Source organism: Chenopodium quinoa, unplaced genomic scaffold (genome assembly GCF_001683475.1).
Source record: "Chenopodium quinoa cultivar QQ74 unplaced genomic scaffold, ASM168347v1, whole genome shotgun sequence".
Lineage (NCBI taxonomy): Eukaryota > Viridiplantae > Streptophyta > Magnoliopsida > Caryophyllales > Amaranthaceae > Chenopodium > Chenopodium quinoa.
Window position 1 is genome coordinate 6,510,225 of NW_018742763.1, and position 21,302 is coordinate 6,531,526.

Consider the following 21,302-nt stretch of genomic DNA (forward strand, 5'->3'; position numbering starts at 1 on the left):
TGCAAATAACTGTATGGATTAATTTCTAAATTTATAGGAATTATCTCGCTTGCCAAACTCATCTTTCTACTTCATGCTCTGTGTCATAGATATTAAGTTGTAAATATGATGGGTAACTATCAGTAGGTATCAATTCGTTGATATATTGATGTGCCTGCCCCTAGATTTTGAAACTGTAGATTCTCTTATTTCGTTTGCACAAGGATTTTTTGTATTCAATACCAAAAGAAATAAACTCCAAGTGTCATTATATATTCGTATTTTTGTAAAAATTAAAGTACTTTCTTCTGATCTTGTGATTTATACCCAAAAGGATTTGAGGTTGGCTAACATGAATCATCACTCGAAACTATCTTCGGGAATTCGAGCTGGCAAAATCAGTTAAGTTAACAATGTACAGTGTGGAAGTGAAACTAGGGAAAGTTAGACTATTGAAAACATAAGGAGTTAAAATCAAGGTAGTGATTATAAAATAAAGTTTGAAAATTTATGAAATGTAAATAGAACAAATGAAAAGGTTCTTGGAAGATGAAAGAGAAAATCCATTACAAGTGAGTCGTAAACTGTATAAAACACAAGGATTAAAATAAATAGAGAAAATAAAGGTACTCCCTCTAGTTTTTTTTTTTTTTTTTTTTTAAGTGCCCCACTTCTCAAAAGCGGCCGTTTTTTGTAAGTGCTTCATTTTCAAACCCCACTCACATTATATATTATTTCTCTCTCTTCCTTTTGACCTAACTATCATTTTATAATATTTCTCCTTTTCACATTATACCTAGTGGTCCCGCATTCATATTTCTCTCTCTTACTTTTCCAATTTTTTATTTCCAGCCATCCCCACTTATATATTACTTTACTCTGTTGCTTAAAACTCCGCAAACACTAAAATGGGGCACTTCAAAAAAATGTAGGGAGTATGTGAAGTGTCATGTCGTATCCTCAACATATATTCTTTTCTTCTACTCTGCCTTATCCAACGCCATATTCTCCTCCTCCAATAAACGAAGTTTTCTTCGATCTTTTTCTACCCCTCACAATTACATCATTTTGCCACGCTGAAGCATTTTGCCACGATCAAGTATCTTAACTGGTGCATCATTCTATTGTCTTACATGACTAAACCATCTTAAGCAATTCTCTCTCATCTTATACTTAATGATGTAGCCTTGCCTTAATTCTAATTACTTCATCCTTCAACTAATCCTTTCTAGTATGTGTACACATCTATCACACCATATGTATCTCCTCACATTCATCTTATGAACGTGATAATGTTTCACAACCCAGCAAGGAGAATAGGAGATCTTCCTTATCGTGTGGTAGAATATTCCCTTCAATTTATGAGAATGCCAAAATCACATAGGAATCCCATAGCACTCTTCCACTTTTGCCATCCCGTTTTTAATTTTATGATGGATATCTCCCTACTATCTTTCCAAATAATTGATCCTTGATAGTAGAAGAATTGTACAATACTCCCATTCAAGGAGAATGTCATATATTATATTCTTCCTTCATTCTTTGAATCCTTCCCTAGCTTTTGATCCTTTGCTACTCAATCTTGGCCACTTCATGATGCTGGAACTTTTTGTCTCAGCTGCTTTTTAGGCCCATGATCATATCTATCACGGATATTACGCCTTACAATGTATTCTTTGAGGAAAAGATTAAACAAATTATTGGGCAAGCAACCTATACATCTTTCCAGGTTATGTTGTTATTGGTGGCATATGCAGAATCATAGATTCATAAATTTATATTTGGTGCAGTTCACGCTTTACTACAGAGGCCTTCTCTCCATGCCTTCGACTAAGTTACTGTAATGTAAATCTTACTGTTGTTTTGACAATATATAAAGCACTTACCACTTTCATGGTTCCTTAGCAAGAAAGGGGCTTGAAATATAACTCCAATTCCAGCAACTGATAAGAATAGAATTATTTTTTTTTCAACGACAACCAAATGAAAAAAAAAAAAAAAAGGTTAGCTACCAATTAAACAGATGCATTGTAAACATAAGATGACACATAAGCTATCATCACCAGCTTTAATTTAGATGGGGGATCAAACTATTGGGACGGTCAAAAGTGGAGTCCTTCAATCTTGTGTATTAGCATCTATTTTGTGTACGGCATTTAGGATAAGTCTTCTGTTTTTATGCAAGTGGTGATAGCTATTATATAAATATATTTTTTTTATTTTGTGATGTCTAACTCAAAGACAGATAGTTAGAGGTGTTATATATTAATATTGATAGAACCTTGATCAGTGTTAGATTTTTTGTGTCTCCTGATTCTTCTTTCTATTTCTTACCTGTTTTATGATTGGCAGCAACTCCAAGGGTTGAGGTGTGATCGTGATCATATTGAAGACAAACTCCATCATGAAAAGTGGTCTCTCAAGTAAGCAATAGTTGTGATGTTTAGTATTGTGAAATTTTGCAAGTCATGTAAGTAGTACTCCGTTTCGCATTAGTTGCAACACTTTTCATTTCTGGCCGTTTGATATTAGTTGCAACACTACTATATTTGGAAAGGACCCACCATTAATTTATATTTTCTCTCTCCCCCTAACCCTACTTTAACAATTATTTTATTATTTCTCTTTCCTACCAACCCCACCCACACTACTTTTTTATTATTTCTATCTCTTACTAACAACACTTTATATTATAAGCCTATAAGCCTAGTCTATAATTTTCTTAAACTATGAGCCAAGCCTACTATTGCAACTAATGAAAACTGATAACTTGGTTTGAGCTAGTAATTGACAACTGAGGGAGTAATTGTTGTGTAGTACCCTACATCTGGAATTAATTGAAAAACTGATAACTTGGTTTGAGCTAGAAATTGACAACTGAATTTGGACGGAGGTAAAAACAAAAAACTCATTAAAGTATAGAGTTCATTTTGCCTGGCTTTTATGCTATCCTTGATTATAATACTGATTTTCACTTTGCCATTTGTTATAATTACATCTCCAAGAAAATACTATAAAAAAAATAAATAAAAAATAAAAACTCACCTTGGTTTCTTGAGGTTTGTCATAATTCAAATTTGGTGCCCTATGTTTTCAGCTGATGTGTAAATATTCTTGCCACTGCTGTGTATTTAAGCACTTCTATTTCTTGTGGAAATTGTTTTGCATGTTGATGTTTCTGTCACCAATAAACAATTAAAGGTACTTGACTCATTTTTCAAACAAGCCACTTAATGGAGTCAACTGTGGGGCACTACAGTAAATAATATAAAGAAAGTCAGAGCACCAACATGGATTCATGCCACATCTCTTAATTTTCCTAGTTGTTGTTGGCTTCTTTATAGGCTAAGGTGTTTGGGGCTTTTCTGAATTATTAAATGGGGAGATGCGAAGGAATTGGGAGAAAAACCCCTAATTTGTAGATGTGTTTTTATTTTTACCCGTGTTTCCCTATGAGAATATCATGCTCTCTTGTTTGTAAATTTTTAATGTGATTTTTTACAGTTAAATATTTCTTGTCATTGAAAAACAAGAGGGTGTTACAATCAGACTGCTTAGTTTGCATTTTTGCAACATATTTAGTGGACCTGCTTGCTGCATGATATGTTTATCTTGCATGTAGTTGGGTTATATTGTTTACATGCACTTCTTCATTGATTGTGTTTACATGCTAGAGAACATGTGGTTTTTTTTATAATTATTTTTTAAAATTTTTTTGAGAGGAGGCCGAAGGGGGAGAGAGAAGAGGGGGGGGGGGGGGGGATGAATCTATGTACTCTATCTTTTGCATTCTTTATTTCTGTTGATACAATTCTCATTTATACAGATTTGATGATCTCGAAGTTGATCAGAAGCAAAAAATATTGTCTGCCATTGACAGTTTGGAGGTATATATGCAAATTGTTCTTATTTACTATTGACCTATTGTGACTGTTGGTGCCTTCGATTGATGAAAATAACATTAATAACAGTTCTTCAGTCTATCATATACTTCGTGTATTTTAAATAGAATTTAATAGGTGAAAACATTCTGGTATATCCAAATGTTGCTGATCATTCTAATCACCCCTGGTGAAGTTATGAGGACATTATTAGTTCATGACATTTTTTTGCTTACTGAATTACAGGTTAAGAAGTTTAGATGTCTGAAAACATTTTAGTGCATCAACATACTACAAACTTTTTATTTTGGAAAATTAGATCGTTGTCTTCTTTCTTCTATACTTATAGTGCACTTTATTGTGACTGCTTCCTGACCATATCTATATTGGCTTTAATTGTTAGTCACAAAGAGAGCAGGTTCGACTAGATCATCAACAGATCCTCTGTAAAAGCCACCAAAAGGTTAGATGGTTTGTTTGATACCCATCTTTTTTTTTGGTCGCCATTTCAGACTTTGATGTAAAGTCTTCTTTTTTTTTTCCTCTTGCGTGAAACTTTTCAAAGTACTTCCATTGGATGGTTAGTTAATTGTCTTTCCTACAAACATTTGGCCTTTGGGATTATTAAATGATTGCGTGACATGCAAATATTCATCAAACTAAATTGGGACATAGTTGCAAATAAATAAATGTGTTAATTGCTTATGCATAGGGTCTCTTGTAAAATCTCTATGTTGCTGGTTATGAAGTGCTGACCCATGGTTTCGCTATGTTTTTAGCCTTTTGACAATCTTTTCTTGTTAATATCAGTTTCACAAGGTCTGGGGACAACTTATGAAAACTGGTTATCAGAATTCTCGCTTTGCACACCAGGTAAGCTTGAATTTATAATTTAGGTCATTTTCCGTGCTTTATAGCTTCTTGTTCAGTCCAGTTCCTAATCCAATGATGTTGTGTGGTTTCTAATCACACTGCATCGTACATTCTACATGCTATCACATTACTTTGCCTGACAGAATCTGCTATTAAAGCTTTTTGACTTTTTGATACGTTAATTCTCACTGTGCTGTCATATTACTTGCACCCGACAGAATCTGTTATTAAAACTGTTTGACCTTTTTATTGATTAAATCTCACATAGGACTCTTGTCATTCAATTTAGTCGCTACGAATATTTGGAAACTCCTATTTCATTATATGATAACATATATAGGAAGCACTTAAGTAGATGCCTAATAATTAGCAAATAAATTATATGAATAAAAATATTGCAATAGATATAGATATTGATGTTGATTTGTATCACTCAACTGAAGTAGGTATTGATATTGATCAAACAAATCCAAAATCAGGGCAATGGAAGTAACCAAGTTTAGGTACTCCAGCGGTCCAGCCTACCAAAACCTACATCCAGGATGTCCTCATGTAATAAAGTGGGGGTCCGGAGAGGGAGTTGCTTGTGGTGTTGTGCCTCTGGGAGTACCCCATGATATTGGTAACATAAAGATATTCGTATCAAATTGTGCCGTAGAGAAACTGAAGAATGAAATAAGGGGAAAGGAAGGTATTGTAGGGAGTAAAGCCATAGAGAAAGGTACTTCCATACTCATTGGGTAGACACAGGGCAGCATTGGGGTGAGGGCATGAGTAATCTCACCTGGCTAGGACGATGTTTGTGGCTGGATGCTAGTGCTAGTGGATAACCGAATTTGGGGGAAGTTTTGTTTTGTTCTTTGCTGAAGATAATGACGGAATTTGTTGGAACTGTTTTTGGAACTGTGCTTACAACATTTAGGTTCGAGCACTGACATTTTTGTTCGTGTTTATTTTTGCAGGTTGAGAGATTTGCCTGTCTTTACACCAGTCAAGTAACAAATTTGAGCTTATACTCTCCTGATAAGTACTACAGACCGAGTGAAGATTTCATGCCTCATGAGTTCGACATCCTTGCCTTGTCAGGAAAATGTTCTTTGGAAGTAAAATAGCAATGACATCTCAATCGGTATATTTTCATAGTCAATTGGGCTTGCTGTGCATGAAGCCGACATTCAATTTATCCTCTCTGCTCCTCACCCGCTCTGGTGATTGTCAAATCATTCAAATGTATATAGCCTTTGGTTACTGAATATCATTCTTACATAAAATTGTGCATAATTGTGCCACACATGTATGTCTATGAACATGTGAGCACTAATTTTCTTCTATCTTTACATCAATTAGTGAATCTACATATATCACAAATCATATACTAGTAGCTAATTCTCTAGTACTCTTGTTTGCAACTCATGACCCTTTGCTATTGGTAATCTTCTGATAAACCGGTTTGCTACTAACGAGTCACAACCCCTTGCTGTGGGTGATTTTCTGATCTGCACCTGTCTTCAGGCTAACGTACACATGCACCCAATAGTCTGCTGAAAGCAGCCCTATTTTATGATCACACAGAATAGGTATAGAACTGAAAAAGGGCATCTCAAAGTAAATGGGAATGCTTAATGAACTGGAATAATCAATCAAATTCTCTCTTGATAGAGGTCTGGCCTGTCTGGTGCATATTAGATATGCAGTTGCAAATTTAGTTGTTTTGCATGAGGTAATGGCCATTGAAGATAATTTTTAGGATTGAATCGAGAAATACCAGCAAATTGCCGTCCCAAAACCGCATAAATTTCTTCCACTTTCTCTCAAATTCCTATTTCCTTCTTTGCTCCTATTGATGCCATCACCGAAGCCTTCACCCATCGCCAATTCGCTAACGACTCACCATCACCCCTGTAGTAGTGTTGCTTTCCTTGCATGTTGTTGCTCTTTTTTTTTCCATGCTAGCTCATACCTGTTCTTTCTCCCTCCTTTACCATGATTATCAATCTATTATAGCTATCATAAAGATAATTCTTATTTGATTCATCTGATTATAAAAGAAAAACTAACCTCCTTTTCTATCCCAAGCAAATCTTTTACTTATGAAACAATTTGCATTATATTAAACTTCAAATAATTGAACTTGAATAAATCATAGCATAAGGGAATTTAATGCACTCAAACAACATAGATTTATCAAAGCTAATAAGAAAACATGAACAAAATAAAGAGAGGATCAAAAAGAGAAGAGGGAGAGAATAAGGGACGGCTATCTATAGGAAATAATATAATCATGTGAAATCTTGTTAGATTCGTTTTAATACTAACTTTTATAAAATTTTGCATGCTAAATTGGCGATGTACAATTGAGATTTTTGTTTAGATCATAAATAGTTAAATGGGACAATATTTAAGTAACGAGAGAGTATAAAGCAGTTTGAGATCATGAAAAGTCAAATGGAACAATGCTTAAGTGATGAGGAGAGTACAAACCAAAGTAGTGATAATTTTTAGCTCACTTTATTACAGTTGATCGAATTATGGTAGAGCCTAACATAATCAGCCATTAAACTCATCAGACACTGCAAAACTAGATCATACTTTGAGTCTTTGACAGGGGACATCCTATCTGCTAGCCAAAAGTAGTGAACAGCAAAACATCAATCTAGTATTACCGTAAGTTACTTTAAAAAAAATCAAAAAAATAGTTAACGAAAAACATATAAATTGAGAGTATACTCTGTCTCAGGTCTCTCAGTCTCAATGCAATTCACACTTTTTTTTTTTGGTTTTTGTAAAAAAAGTTTAGTTGTGAACCCTGATACTCTGTCTTAATGTTTAATTTTTATATTGAGAGTATCAGACTAATCTAAGGAAATATAATTTCTACTAAAGTAAATCATATGCTTTTTGGTAAACTAATATTGGGTTTATCTCAACGTAAACAGACAGTTGTATAAAATAAAAGAATATGATGAAACACAGCACAACTATGTAAATTAATATTTCTAATAATCTAAAAGTAGGAAAAAAAAAAAACAATAACAATAATTATTATAATAATCATCAACATAATAATAACAATATTACTTGTATTAATAATAACAAAAGAAAAGCTCTTTAAATATATACATTGAGACAAAACCCATTATTAGTTTACAAAAAACATACTACTGAACTTTAGTAGATATATGGCAAAGTAAGACAATTTAAACCTAAAATATGAATTGGAAATTTAGTTTTGGTTTATTGCTCAGCTAGTCAGCTCTACCTTGTAGTGCTCATAAGTCATTCCAACAATCAAGAGTATGATAAGACACGATCACACGAATGCAATAATGTAATTAGACATAGCTAACAGGGGCCAATTCAACTCACGTTTACACTTGAGAATTACTAGTAGTACAATATATGAGAAAAGAAATTCCAGTATTCTGTTTTCCTATACTATAGTTTTTCAGTTAGCCTAACCATGAAAGAATTGACAGCAACTCTATCCAAGATTATCCATGATGATTCGAAGAGCTCGTGGAAGAATTCAGCACCAATTTCCTGGGCTGCATTCTTGAAAGCCATGCCAAATGCATTACCTTGTACTGCCCCAAGTCGAGGCTTCCCTGTCACCCCAACAATTAACACTTTTTCTTGTTCTTGTGCTAGACAAGCACACAGAATAGGCTTCATTCTTGCCCCTTTCTCTCTCAATGCATCCATCACGAAGTAGCAGAACTTAGTCAATGCTTGAGGATATCCTAATAGTTTGGTGTCTGCTGAATCTTCGAGTTTAACCCACCTGAATTTCCTCCCACTTCTTATTGAACCCTTTTTGGTTATAGCCGTGCTTCCTTGTCTTAGAATAGCTCGCTGTACCTTTATTGCGTTCTGCATTCCAAGCCTCAACTGATCCAAGTTATTCAATGACAGTGCATCATAAGCAACCCCAAATTGCTTAGAAGCACAAGAACCATCAAACCTGATGAACGATTCCAAAAGGGCAGTGACCCCATACACCACATCTGCAGCAGAAACCCTTGAGCTATACCCATGAAGCCGCATAAAACTTCTGTAGTAGAAGTCAGTGAGCCCATATTCGGGCAGAAATCGCTCAAATTCATCCTTCATTTTCCGCTTTACATCAATATTCATGTATTGAAACTTCTGTTGGCAGTCAATAAGAGCAAACCCCATCCTAGCCAAGAGAAGCTTAATTTTCTTCATCCCATTGTCACTCCAAGTCTTCATCTTTGTTGCAATGTAAGAAGAGCACAGCATTGAATCAAACAAATTCCACTCCCTCAACAACATCAACCTCGGCTCATCCTCATATGCAATCCTAGAAGACTCAGGAGCACGAATCTTTGTCCCATCTTTCAGAGTTACTGAGGTAACAGCATCCAAATTCCCAAGACTATTGATATGCTGCTCCAGCTCCATAACCCCTGCTTGGTACCTCTCAGTGGTCAACCTCTCATGTACAAACTGATCAGTTATCGACACACAAGCTAACCATAGCTGCTCATTCGTGTTTTTCCTCAAAGAATGCGACAAATCATACATCAAACACCCAGATGGTCTACCATGAAATGTACCCATCTGATAATACTGTCTTTTCAACTTTCTGAAAAGCTTATCTGGGTCAGCTTCTCCTTCATCCGAAACCCTCCTCTTCTTCCTATTCAACCCGGCCTCATCGCCATCTCTTGCCTCTTCATCACTCTCACTATCGTTCTCGCTCTCCTCTTCATCACTCTCCTCCCCCCCTTCATCATCACTATTCAAATCACTCACATTAGCCAACTGCCAGATATCGAAATCATAGGTCAAATCAGCCTGTTCCTCATCATCCTTAGTATAAAGCACAACCACCCTATCATTCCCATCACTTAAATTATGCAAATGAATAGGACGGTGACTATCCACAACAAAAACCCGAATCGATTGCGACAAACTCAACAACTTCCTCAAATCCCTATGACAACCCCAATTTATAAGCAACAATGTAAGAGGCGTATCAGGTGATAAGCTCAAACTAGGCTCCAAATACTTATGAATCTCTTCGAAAGACGATACCGGGTAACAAGCATACTGTATCGAATCCGATTCAAGTATATGAAAAACAATTTTTAGGGCACAGAGTGAATCTACATCTGAAGTAGAAGGAAAAATTAACAAAGGGGATGAAGCTGAAGCAGAATCAAACAATTCTGGGGAGTAATTCGACACTTGTAAAGCCGAATTCCTTAATTTTGAGTAAAATGCTTCAACTTTTTGCTCTCTAACCATGATTTACCTATATGTGGTTTCAATTCAATTCAAAGTGGAATTGAAATTAAAGATGAAATGAGCTCAGATATGAAAAATAAAAATTAGGGTTTTTTGGGGGAGGTACCTGAAATTGATGGGTATTGAATAAAATTGCTGGAAATTCGTTCGCCTTCTTGCTTGTTAGCTCTCCAGATTTGCAGAGAAGAGAGAGAAAAATGGAGGTGACAGAATGAAAGAAATGAAAAAGAAAGGGGGGGTTTTGTGATTTTTGTGTAAAAGTTCGAAATTTGAAAAATGAAATGTTTTGAAATTTTTAAGATAGCGCGTAAAATGAAATTTAGCAGTATAGTGAAGTCACGTGACAAAACTATAAAAGACTAGTCTTTTTTGGGTGTTAGAGAGTCACAAGAGTAAGAGTAAGAATCGATCCCAAGATATTCTAAAATCGGGAGAGAAGCTCTAACCACTTAAGCTATCCCTCACTCTCATAAAAAACTAGTCTTTTTGCGTGGACTTTATTTTAACTATTTTGTGTTAGATACTTAAACTCTATTCACTTAAGCTTGTTTTTGCTGAACTTAAATATTTTTGTTGAACTGAAATTATTTATATTATTATCTATGTAGTATATTTCAATCTTAAAGTAACTGATTTTATTGAATTGAACTCATTTTTACTGATATGAAATTATTTTTACTGAACTGAACTTATTGTTACTTAAATAAAATTATTTTTACTAAGCTGAAATTATTTATAATGAATATTACCTTTGTAAGGTGAAGTGAACAGAGCATCATGCACGGTTTGATAAGATACATTTTGATTCAGATGAATATTTTCAATAACTATTTTATAAATTAACACTATATTCCCTTTGTATTTAAATAAGTGAAACATTTTGATTTTTTGTAATATTCATCTAATTCACTTTGCTAATGTATGTGATTTATATATAAGAATAAATATATTTATAGGCACTTGTTGAAATCTTGTCAATGAATAGTTTATTAACATTAATTATTTTAATATTTACTTATTGATAGTTAAAGCTATTATCAGACAAAGTTTCATATTAGCATACATGTATAAAAGAAACGTTTCACTTATTTAAATATGGAGGGAGTATTAAATATAAAAAATAAATTTTTCTAGTATACAAAATATTAATAAAATATAAAAGTGCATATATTTTATACAAAATGTGCATTTTTTTAAACTAAATTTGCAAAAAAAAAAAAAAAAAAAAATCAACCTACCAAAATTTTCTAATTTTCTGGAAAAATGAAAATTATGCATATTTTGTTCAAAAATTATGCATAACAGCTTTGAGTCAAGTTTTTTTTTTTTATTTTTTTTTTGCACATATAGTTCAAAAATTATACACATTCAGTACAATAATTATGCACATAAAATCCTTTTCATGCTTCTCATTTTCAAAGCCAATTGGCATTGTTGTGCATGAAGCTGACATATCCTTTTGGTCCAAGAAGTGTTGAATATTTTAATAAATCGAAAAACAAAACAGGATCGTTAGCTCTAAATTTAGATATGGAAAAAGCTTATGACAGAGTTGAATGGGATTTTTTATGGGCAACTCTTTCTACATTTGGTTTTAATGACACGTGGATTGGCTAGATTAAAAGCTTGTGTTACCACAGTATCTTACTCTCCAGTGGTCAATCGAAAATTCGTCTAATATGATTATTCCTTCTAGAGGGCTTCGTCAAGGTGATCCTTTATCCCCAGTTTTATTTGTTATTTGTATGGAAGTTCTTTCAAAGAAACTTCTTTTGGATTCTATGAAAAAGAAGAATGGTATAGGAATTTAATTAGCTGCATCTGCTCCAATTATTCCCTGCCTTCTCTTTGCTGATGATAGTTTGCTATTTTGTAAAGCTACTTTGGCATCCTGCTCCCATATTCGAAATATTTTAGGGGAATTTTTTGCCATCTCGGGTCAATTGATAAATTTTCACGCCATCTCGGGTCAATTGATAAATTTTCACAAGTCTTCTATTGTCTTCTAAAAAATGGTCCCTTCTTCAAAAAAGAGGAATTTATATAGTTATATTAACATGACTCCTAAGTCTTTCTTAGGCAGGTATTTGGGAGTTTTATTTAACTCTTGATCTTTTTCATAATTTTCAACATCTGATAATCAAAGCTGAACAAAAAAAAATGAATAGTTGGTCTTCAAACACAACGTCTAAAGCTGGTAAGACCGTTGTTATCCAAAGTAATTTGGAGGTGCTGCACTAGGCGAAACTTGCTATTCAGCACCGGTTCAAAACCCCCATTTCACACCGGTTTGATTTGAGGGATGCCAAATCCCAAGACTTTTCGCACCGGTTTAAGCTTATTTTTCGCACCGGTTCTTGATGTGAACCGGTGCGAAAAGTCCCCAAAAATATTTTTTTTAAAAAACTTTTAGCACCGGTTCTTGCTTTGAACCGGTGCGAAAAGTGGGCCAAAAAATTAAAAAAAAAAAAACATTTTAGCACCGGTTTTGTTCCAAAACCGGTGTCAAAAATGCCCCAAAATAATAATAATTTTTTTCTTTTTTTTTTTTTTGCATTTTTTTCACTTAAATTGATTATTAATATATAAAGTTACATATTTTCATTAAAAAAAGGCTGTAATATTACAATTTTCGTACAAAAAAATAAAATATAATATAGACAATGAAAATTCCTATTCTTTCTTTCTTTCAAGGGACGGAACTGACCCGCAGAAGTTCAACCAGTTAGGATTTTTCCCAGCGAAACAAAAAGGTGTGACAGCAAAGACTTACTACAGTAAGTAACTAGTTTGAGCAGCAGCCTATCTTCTTCCAAGCCGAGGTCTCATTTTTTATATTTATACTCTCTCCTTGGGATGGAACAGCCGATGCAGAAGCATCACCAGCATCAACAACCTTCTTGTTGACGATACGATGGATCTGAGTAAGAACCTCAGTGAAAGCCAGCTCCACATTGGTTGCTTCAAGAGCAGAAGTCTCCATGAAGACGAGACCCTCCTGCTCTGCAAAAGCCTTCCCTTCTTCAATAGTAACAGCAACTAGATGCCGAAGATCTGACTTGTTACCAATCAGCATGACCACAACATTCAGATCAGTGTGCTCCCGTAGCTCTCTCAACCACCTTGCAGCATTCTTAAATGTAGCTTTCCGAGTGACATCATACACAAGCAAAGCACCCACAGCTCCTCGATAGTAGGCACTGGTTATGACACGATACCTATTTCAACAATAAAGATAGGTCCAATTTAGTTAATTGCTGTCATTCACAAATTGGATAAGAGATAATATTAATTAACTCATAGCAAAGTATGCATACCATTTCTCACAGAAATTAAAAGAAAAGAATCGAGTTGTGAGTTCTAGAAAATGGAAGGGAAATAAATCTATATATTAATTTTAGTCATTTTGACTACACTTCATCATACTCTTCCAAGGCAAAATACAAGTTGATCTTGTTGATCAATTTATTTTGTCAATCAACAGGGTAAAAGTGTTTTTTCCATCATTAAACCTGGGGCAAAAGTGTCTTTTCCATCATTAAACCTGGGGCAAAATGGTAATAGTATATGTTTGGTAAGGGTAGAAGTGTCTTTTCCATCATTAAACCTGGGGCAAAATGGTAATAGCATGTGGCTACTGTTCACATTATTTACAATTTTTCCATTTTGATTTGTTTGGTAAATTGATCAAGAAGATCAACTAGGGTGGCCTCCTCTTCCAAAACCCCAATACTCAAATTCTATGTACTTCACAATCTATCTCACTAACTTCCCAAAGTTTGTTTTTTCAAGGGACTCCATTATTTAATACTTTGTATTGTTTTCACAAATAATATATCCCATGCATAGTACTAAACAATTTGTCTGAATGAAGCAAAAGCTGCCAATACACAATCGAAAATCAAAGAACCAAAATCAAAGAACCCACACAATACACAATCGAAAAGCTGCCATACCCAAAATAACGAGTCAAGTTCCAAAATCAAAGAACCCACACAATACACAATCTATAGATTCTACACAGCCAAGGTTAGCAAAAACATTACTTTTAATTGGGGAAAAAATTGAGCAAAAAAACGCAGATTAAAAAAAAATCAAAAACACAACGTAATACCACAAATTTCAACTAAATCTATAACAAAATCAACAAAAAATACAGCATAAAAGAATATAAAGATGAATTAAGCGAAAAAGAGAAGAAACTTACTTGTAATTGGGGAAAAAATTGAGCAAAAAAGAGATTTATATTAGGGTTTTGTAAGCTTTAACAGAAAAAAAACCTCTCAAGCGCCGGTACCGGAAGCCGTTAAAGGTGACGGTGTCTTGGTCGGAAGCATTGCAGGTGACGGTGTCGCCGATCTAACTGTCTCTCTAACCGTTCACCACTTGCTTTAACTCGAACAAGATTCGAACGAAAATCGAAGACCTCACACGAGAGATGAAAGCAGAACGAGATGGGAATGAAAGAGGAAGGAAAGATGAGAGAGAATAAGAGATGAGAGCAGAACGAGAGATGAGAGCAGAACGAGAACAGGGCAGAACCAGAGATGAGAAAGAAGGAGAGCAGAACCAAAGAAGGATAGAATGATATAGAGAGGCGGATGAGAGAGATATAACAGCCCGGTTTTTTTTTTAATTTCGCACCGGTTTGAACCGGTGCTAAAACACTTTTTCGCACCGGTTTGGACTAAACCGGTGTGAAATCCCTTTCTCCCTTTTCTTTTAATTTTTTTTCTCTTTTGTAATTCGCACCGGTTTGAACCGGTGCGAAAAAGATGATTTCGCACCGGTTTAATAGGAACCGGTGCGAAAAGTCTTTTCCCTAATCCCGCACATTTCTCTTACCACCAGTTTTCAAGAACCGGTGCGAAAAGTGCGGTGTCTAATTCATTTTTTCTACTAGTGGCTGCCTTCTTTTGCTATGTCAACAACTCGCCTACCGAAAACTATTACTAATTCTCTTGATCAAATTAATAGAAAATTTTCTGGAAACAATCGCCAAATAAATCATCTATACTTATGATCTCATGGGATAGAATATGTCAACCTAAAGATTATGGTGGCTTAGGTCTTCGTAAAACCGAGGCGGTTAACTCCGCCTTTTTAGCTAAACTAGGTTGGAAAATAATCTCTAACCCAAATAATCTTTGGGTTCGTTCTATCACTGCTAAATATCTAGCTCACAAATCCTTTTTTTGAATATAGTCCTCAACCAAAGGACTCTTGGATTTGGAAAAAGATTCTTCAAATTCGCCCCCTCCTATTTCGTGGCCTTAGATGGAAAATTGGTAATGGTAGTAGTGTTCTATTCTGGCTTGATAATTGGTGCTCTTCTAAAAATTTAATTACCATGCTTAATTTAGATACTTCGAATATCCAAAACCTAGATCTTACTGTTAATCATTTTATTTTGGAAAATAATGAATGGGATATTTCTACTCTTTCTCTTTATGTCCCGTCTAATATTGTCCATCTTATTAAAGGAATCTCACTTCCCTAATCTGTTATTCAAGATGAGCCTTGCTAGAGTTTCTCTAACAATGGTGAATTTACTATCAAATCAGCTACGTGGCTTGCTCATAATATCTCTTCTTATACTAAATAGGAATTTTCTTGGATTTGGAAACTTGATATATCTCCAAAATTGAAAATCTTTGTTTGGCAACTTCTTCATAATGCTCTACCTACTAGGGCTAATCTTGCTCATCGCCAGTTGGATATTCCTTCTATGTGCCCTCTCTGCAATTGTCATGATGAAACTCAAGATCATCTTTTTCTATCTTGTTCCTATACTTCTGAATTTTGGAGTGTTGATGCTACTATTAGTTGGATTGGACGAGTCCCTTTAACTACTGGTATTTATTTGCTTTTTAAAGTTTTAAAGGGTAATTTCTCTATGTCTATAAAAAGGTTATAACTTCTTTAAGGAGTATCTGGAAAACTAGGAATTCAGTGATTTTTGATGAAATTCCTTTTTCTCATATGGCCATTTTTCTCTTGCCCAAAAATTTATCATGAATGGAATTTCCGTTCTTATCTCGACTCTTCGCTCTTCCTTCTCATCCTACCCCCAGGAATATACGTGTCTCTTGGTCGCCCCCTCCGCCTGGTGTTATTAAAATAAATTTTGATGGTTCTGTTCGGGATGGTTTAGGGACTGTAGGCATTGTTCTAAGAGATAATTTAGGAAATAATGTTTGTAGTCGTTCTTTTAATATTGGTATGAGTACTCCTCTTATTGTAGAAGCTACGACCCTTCATAATGTTCTTCTTTTGGCACAGGCCCATAATATTTCAAAAGTATTTATTGAAGGGGGTAATTTGCTTATTATTAATATTTTACAGGGAAAGACTTAGTGCCTATGGAAAATTCAGCTACTGATGGAAGATGTCAAGGAGCTGATTCGAAATTTCACTTATGTAGATTCGCGCCACATTTATAGAGAGGGTAATAGAGTAGCAGACTATGTTGCTTCATTGGGACATTTTATGCAAGTTCACCAAGATATTGATCCATTCATAGATAGTAAATTTTCTGTTTTTATTTTTTCTGATAAGTTAGGGTATAGTCTTGAGAGAAGACTATCCTAACTTCTTGTTTATCTTCCTATTTAAAAAAATATTCAATTTACCCTCTCTCCTCTTTAGCGGCTTTGGTGATTGTCAAATCATTCAAATGTATATAGCCTAGCCTTGGGTTACTGAATGTCATTATTGTATAAAATTGTGCATAATTGTGCCACACATGTATGTCTATGAACATGTGAGCACTATTTCTCTTCTATCTTTTACATCAATTAGTGAATCTAGATATGTCGCTAATCATATACTAGTAGGTAATTCTCTAGTACTCTTGTTTGCAACTCATGATCCCTTGCTATGGGAAATCTTCTGATACACCGGTACCGGTTTGCTACTCACACGAGTCACAACCCCTTGCCATGGGTAGTTTTCTGATTTGCACCCGTCTTCAAGCTAACTTATACATGCACGAGGAATTTTCCCCAAAGTGAGCTTAAAAAAAGAACTATTTTGCAAATTGGTTGCGTGGCAAAACTATTTACCAAACTAAGCTTTCAGAGTAAAACGCTGTTTCAAACAGCGTTTTATGCCCTGGTTTTTTTAAAAAATAAATTCAATTCGTAAAACGCTGTCTGGGACAGCATTTTACCTATTGACTTTTTTTTTTAATTTTAAAAATTCTTATTTTCTGTTTTTTTTTTTAAAAAAAAAAAATCAAATGCACATAAGACGCTGTTTGGGACAGCGTTTTATGTATAAAATTTTTGTTGCACATAAAACGCTGTCTGAGACAGCGGTTTATGTACAACAAAAATTTTGTACATAAAACGTAGTCCCAGACAGCGTCTTATGTACAATTTTTTTTTGTACATAAAACGCTGTCTCAGATAGTGTTTTTCTGCTGGACTGCAACACCAGCGGCCAGTAGGCTTTCTTCTCTAATATCTGCCCCATTTCTGCCCCAACACACCACCCCCAGCCTTCAATAAGCCACCACCCTCAACCACCACCCCCACCACCAACCCCTACCATCGACCACCACCAACCACCACCTCCCGCCACTTTTGACCACCCTTATGCACTTCGAAACACTCCAACCACCCCCAACAACACTACAACCACCTCTACCACCATCCCCAACCTTATCACCACCGTCGACCACCACCAACCACCACCAACAGCACTACAACCACCATGGACCACCACATTAACCACCACGGGCTATCGCTTCTACCCCGTTTCTCGTTATGGAGCCCAAATGTCTGCTGTTTGATATATATCGGCCTAGAAAGATATATCACTACTAGAAACAGGGAGATTTACGACGGACTTGTTCCGGCGGACAGGAAAATCCGTCGGAAAAATGTGAATTCGAGGGATTTAAATTTCGTCGGAACTTTCCAACGAATTTAGATTTTCCGACGGAATTAAATGACATTCCGACGGAATTTGGTTTAAAAAAAACGGGTTTAAAAACCCGAAAACCCTATTTTCTCTCCTCTCCTCTTCTTTCCCGCCTCTCTTCTCAATCTCTCTCCTCTCTTCTTTCCTCTTCCCCTCTTTCTCCTTCCTTTCCGGCCTTCTCCTTCCTCGGCGCCTCACTCCTCTTTCCTCTTTCCCTCTTTCCCCTTCTCCTTCCTCTCCTCTTCCCCTCTTTCTCTTTCCTCTTCCCCTCTTTCTTTTCTTTTTCGTTTCGTTTTCTTTGGTTTTCAACTCAAGGTAATTTCAAGATTTTTAATAAAAACTAAGGTTTTCATGTCAAATTCGACCATGAAAACTCTAGATCTAGAGTTTTTATGGTCGAATTTGACCTTATAAACCCAATTTCGACGTTTTTTTTGTCAAATTAAGGTATGTGTCTCTTTTTTTCTTCTTAATTTTGATTTTAATTAACTTGTTGATTTTTCTGATTTTTTTGAAAATATATGGTGGTGGTGAATTATGGATTTTTTTAATGTTTTTTGGGTGGTTTCGGTGGTTGTTTTGGGTGGTGAGGTGGGTTTCGGTGGTGAGGTGGGTTTCGGTGTTGTTTTGGGTGGTTTTGGTGAGGTGGGTGGGTTTAGTGAGGTGGGGAGGTGGGTTACGGTGGTAGGTAGGGAGGTGGGTTTCGGTGAGGTGGGTGGGTGAGTCTGGTGAGGTGGGGAGGTGGGTTTCGGTCAGGTGGGTGGGTCTGGTGAGGTGGGTTAAGGTGGTAGAGGGGCTGGTGGGGCTGGTGGTGTGGGCTGGTGGTGGGGGTGGTGGAGGCGTTTTTTTTTTATTATTGATTTTTCCGACGGAAATTTCTGTCGGAATACACCTCTTTCGACGGAAATTTCCGTTGGAAAATTGCGACGGAATTTCGTTTAAAGTCAAAACCAGCTCCGACAGAATGGAATACGTCGGAAATTTCGTCGGGAAAGTGGCTTCCGACGGAATTTCCCTCGGAAAACGTCGAATTTCCTACAAAGGGTATTGCGACAGACTAATTCCGATGGAATTCCGTCGGAAGGCCGTTTTCCGACGGAAAAATTCCGTCGGAATCCAGCTATTTTCTTGTAGTGTATTTTGACTGACATAAGTCCAATTTGGACAAATAAGGATATTAAACTTCAAACGACACACAGATTCATTCAAAAAACATTTATTATATTAATAATGTAAGTGTTATATACATCATTTTAGAATATCCGGCTATAGCAAATAAAACAGATAATACTATCCCGACTCATTTATTCGGGGTAACGGTTCTGTATCCTGTCTGTTGTCCTGTAATGAGTAATGGTGGTGAATGGGTCTTGGGGCGGTGGGGGAGTCTTGTGGCTAGACGATGGGTCCTCCTAGGTACCGCTGGGCGCAGTACTGTGGATGATGTAATCCTCTGCATCTCTGGGTGACGTAGGATCACCTCCACCGCTACTCTGGCCGAGCTCGAACTGTGAATGGACGGAGTGGCCATCATGACTGTCCCGCTGGTGGAGGAGATAGCCGTGACCATATCTCTGTAAGGTAGCGATGCCCATATCTCGCACCCGCTCAACCTGGGCTCTGGTGGGTGTTCATGCAATGGCGACTGATAGTGCATCAACCATCGCCACCATATCCGCCGCCTGCAGTATTCATCAATCAGTCAGTTGTATGATATAGAAATTTAAAAATTAAGGACAATAAGTAGAATAAAAGATACTCATGTATCCGCTAATGATGTCATATGCTGGATGGTAATGTGTGGATGGTGGTGTGTAGCTGGGGTTAATGAAACGTCGTGTAATACGCTTGTACCACACCATGTACGGATCGTGAGGATCCATAACGCCCTACATCGGATCACCTACGATTTCCAATTGTTGCTGCCATAGCTCAAGGAAATGCCAATGCTTCAGTGACTAGTTTATCTCCCCCTTCCCCCAACAGTCAATGCCGTGAAGGCTTACACTAGTGTTAGACTGCTGGGGGATAGGCTGGCATAGTCCAAACTGTCTCATGACTCGGTCGGGTAGGTGACTCTCCACAACCTTGAAATAGATCAGGGGGACCCTGGCACGCCACTCCGCCTGATGATCCAGCAGATATGTAGGCATGACATCTACCAAGTCAGGTACATACAGATCCCATTTCATCTGCAATAACACAGCAACAGTAATATCATGAATAGGTTAGTCCACAGACAGTATACACAGTACATAAATGTTTACAAGTATCTTTTAAGTTACCACCTGATCCTCAGTGAGTCGGTCTAGGGCGTCTCAGTAGTACGGAAGACCCTTCGCTGCATGCACATGTGTGAGTCTGGGGACCACCCACCTATGGCAACAAATTGTTTTAGTTTGTCATCCAGCAAAATGAAACCGTATGAGGGCAAAAAAGAATGACAAATGTTACAAACCTGAAACCGTACGCCTCATCAGGTGTAGGGAGCGGTGGAGCGATGTACGCCTCGTACTGCTCGTCCCGGTCCTATTGCCCCCGACGATGTACAGCAGGCCTACCTGGTCTGCCTACATGGATGTGCTCCCAAGCCCATAACTGTAATACCAAAATACAAAACTATGTTAAGTATAACGTAAGTCACTGCCAAACTAGCTTGTGGGTAATTAGGTAGGTTACCTGAAGCACAATCAGAGGTCCTCCAATCTTGACTGGACCACGGTGGGAGGCTCTACACAGGTGGCGATACAACGTTGCCAAATAGGCACTACCCCAGCTGTATCCACGGATATGGTCTTAGTCGTGGTCTAGCAGCTGTAGGTAAATAAGCTGGATATGGCTCCCGCTCTTGTTGCCGAACAACACGTCCGATATGAGCAGGAACAAGTATGCTCGAGCGTGTCTCTAAACCGTGGCATCATCAGCGTCCGCAGGTAGCGCACGAAAAGTGTCGCGTATCCAGCCGATCCTCAACCCGGAGCCCCTGATGTCGTCGGGACCCGGCTAAACCTCAAGGACCCGGGGTACCAAACCAGCGGGATCGACTAACGCATGTCTTGTCACCGTAGTCTCATGTATAGGAAGGCACGTGAGTATCGCGACGTCCCGCAACGTAACGGTCGCCTCCCCAACTAGCGCAGTGACAAGCGCTCGATCGATCTCTCTGAACGCCATCCGATGAATACCACCAAAGCCAGCGTACTCGACGTACACAATAATGCGTGGATCGACAACCTAGTCGGCCATAACCCTGGTAGTGTAGTGCCTGCAAACCAGCATCTTCGTTACATCAACCTGAAAAATCATTGTACGACCGTAATTAATATTAGATAGTACATCATTGTATCAAACAAAAGTACATGAAATAACGGA

The 21,302-nt window shown here is 36.9% G+C and overlaps 3 protein-coding genes across 5 annotated transcripts in view; 1 reads left to right on the forward strand and 2 right to left on the reverse strand.

Moving 5' to 3' along the window:
* LOC110724435 (5'-nucleotidase domain-containing protein 4-like) overlaps positions 1-6,129 on the forward strand; it is a 28,727-nt gene extending 22,598 nt beyond the window's left edge. The window contains exons 13-17 of one of the 3 annotated variants that reach the window (XM_021903852.1): positions 2,332-2,402; positions 3,806-3,866; positions 4,264-4,323; positions 4,671-4,733; positions 5,696-6,129. In XM_021903852.1, the coding sequence (XP_021759544.1) occupies positions 2,332-2,402; positions 3,806-3,866; positions 4,264-4,323; positions 4,671-4,733; positions 5,696-5,845 (405 nt within the window). In that variant the 3' untranslated portion in view covers positions 5,846-6,129. The remainder of the gene's footprint in view (positions 1-2,331; positions 2,403-3,805; positions 3,867-4,263; positions 4,324-4,670; positions 4,734-5,695) is intronic. The other 2 variants (XR_002511993.1, XM_021903853.1) reach the window with 2 other exon arrangements.
* A 1,687-nt stretch (positions 6,130-7,816) lies between these two features.
* On the reverse strand, positions 7,817-10,251 carry LOC110724436 (cell division control protein 45 homolog). Its single transcript, XM_021903854.1, has one exon. The coding sequence runs from the start codon at positions 10,002-10,004 to the stop codon at positions 8,169-8,171; it is 1,836 nt and encodes a 611-aa protein (XP_021759546.1). The 5' UTR covers positions 10,005-10,251; the 3' UTR covers positions 7,817-8,168.
* A 2,480-nt stretch (positions 10,252-12,731) lies between these two features.
* LOC110724353 (ras-related protein Rab11D-like) lies at positions 12,732-19,525 on the reverse strand. The gene is made up of 3 exons (XM_021903776.1): positions 19,366-19,525; positions 14,112-14,136; positions 12,732-13,222 (listed from the first exon to the last, which is right to left on the reverse strand). The coding sequence occupies exons 1-3, from the start codon at positions 19,523-19,525 to the stop codon at positions 12,790-12,792; spliced, it is 618 nt and encodes a 205-aa protein (XP_021759468.1). The 3' UTR covers positions 12,732-12,789.
* Between the last annotated feature and the right edge of the window lie 1,777 nt (positions 19,526-21,302).

Coding starts and splice junctions, on each gene's coding strand:
- LOC110724436 (XM_021903854.1), bottom strand. CDS start 10,004: ATGGTTAGAGAGCAAAAAGTTGAAGCATTTTACTCAAAATTAAGGAAT.
- LOC110724353 (XM_021903776.1), bottom strand. CDS start 19,525: ATGGGCATCGCTACCTTACAGAGATATGGTCACGGCTATCTCCTCCAC. Junction 14,137..19,365: donor AGAGGATTACATCATCCACA/GTACTGCGCCCA, acceptor ATTTTGTTATAG/ATTTAGTTGAAATTTGTGGT. Junction 13,223..14,111: donor GTTGAAATTTGTGGTATTAC/GTTGTGTTTTTG, acceptor TTGTTGAAATAG/GTATCGTGTCATAACCAGTG.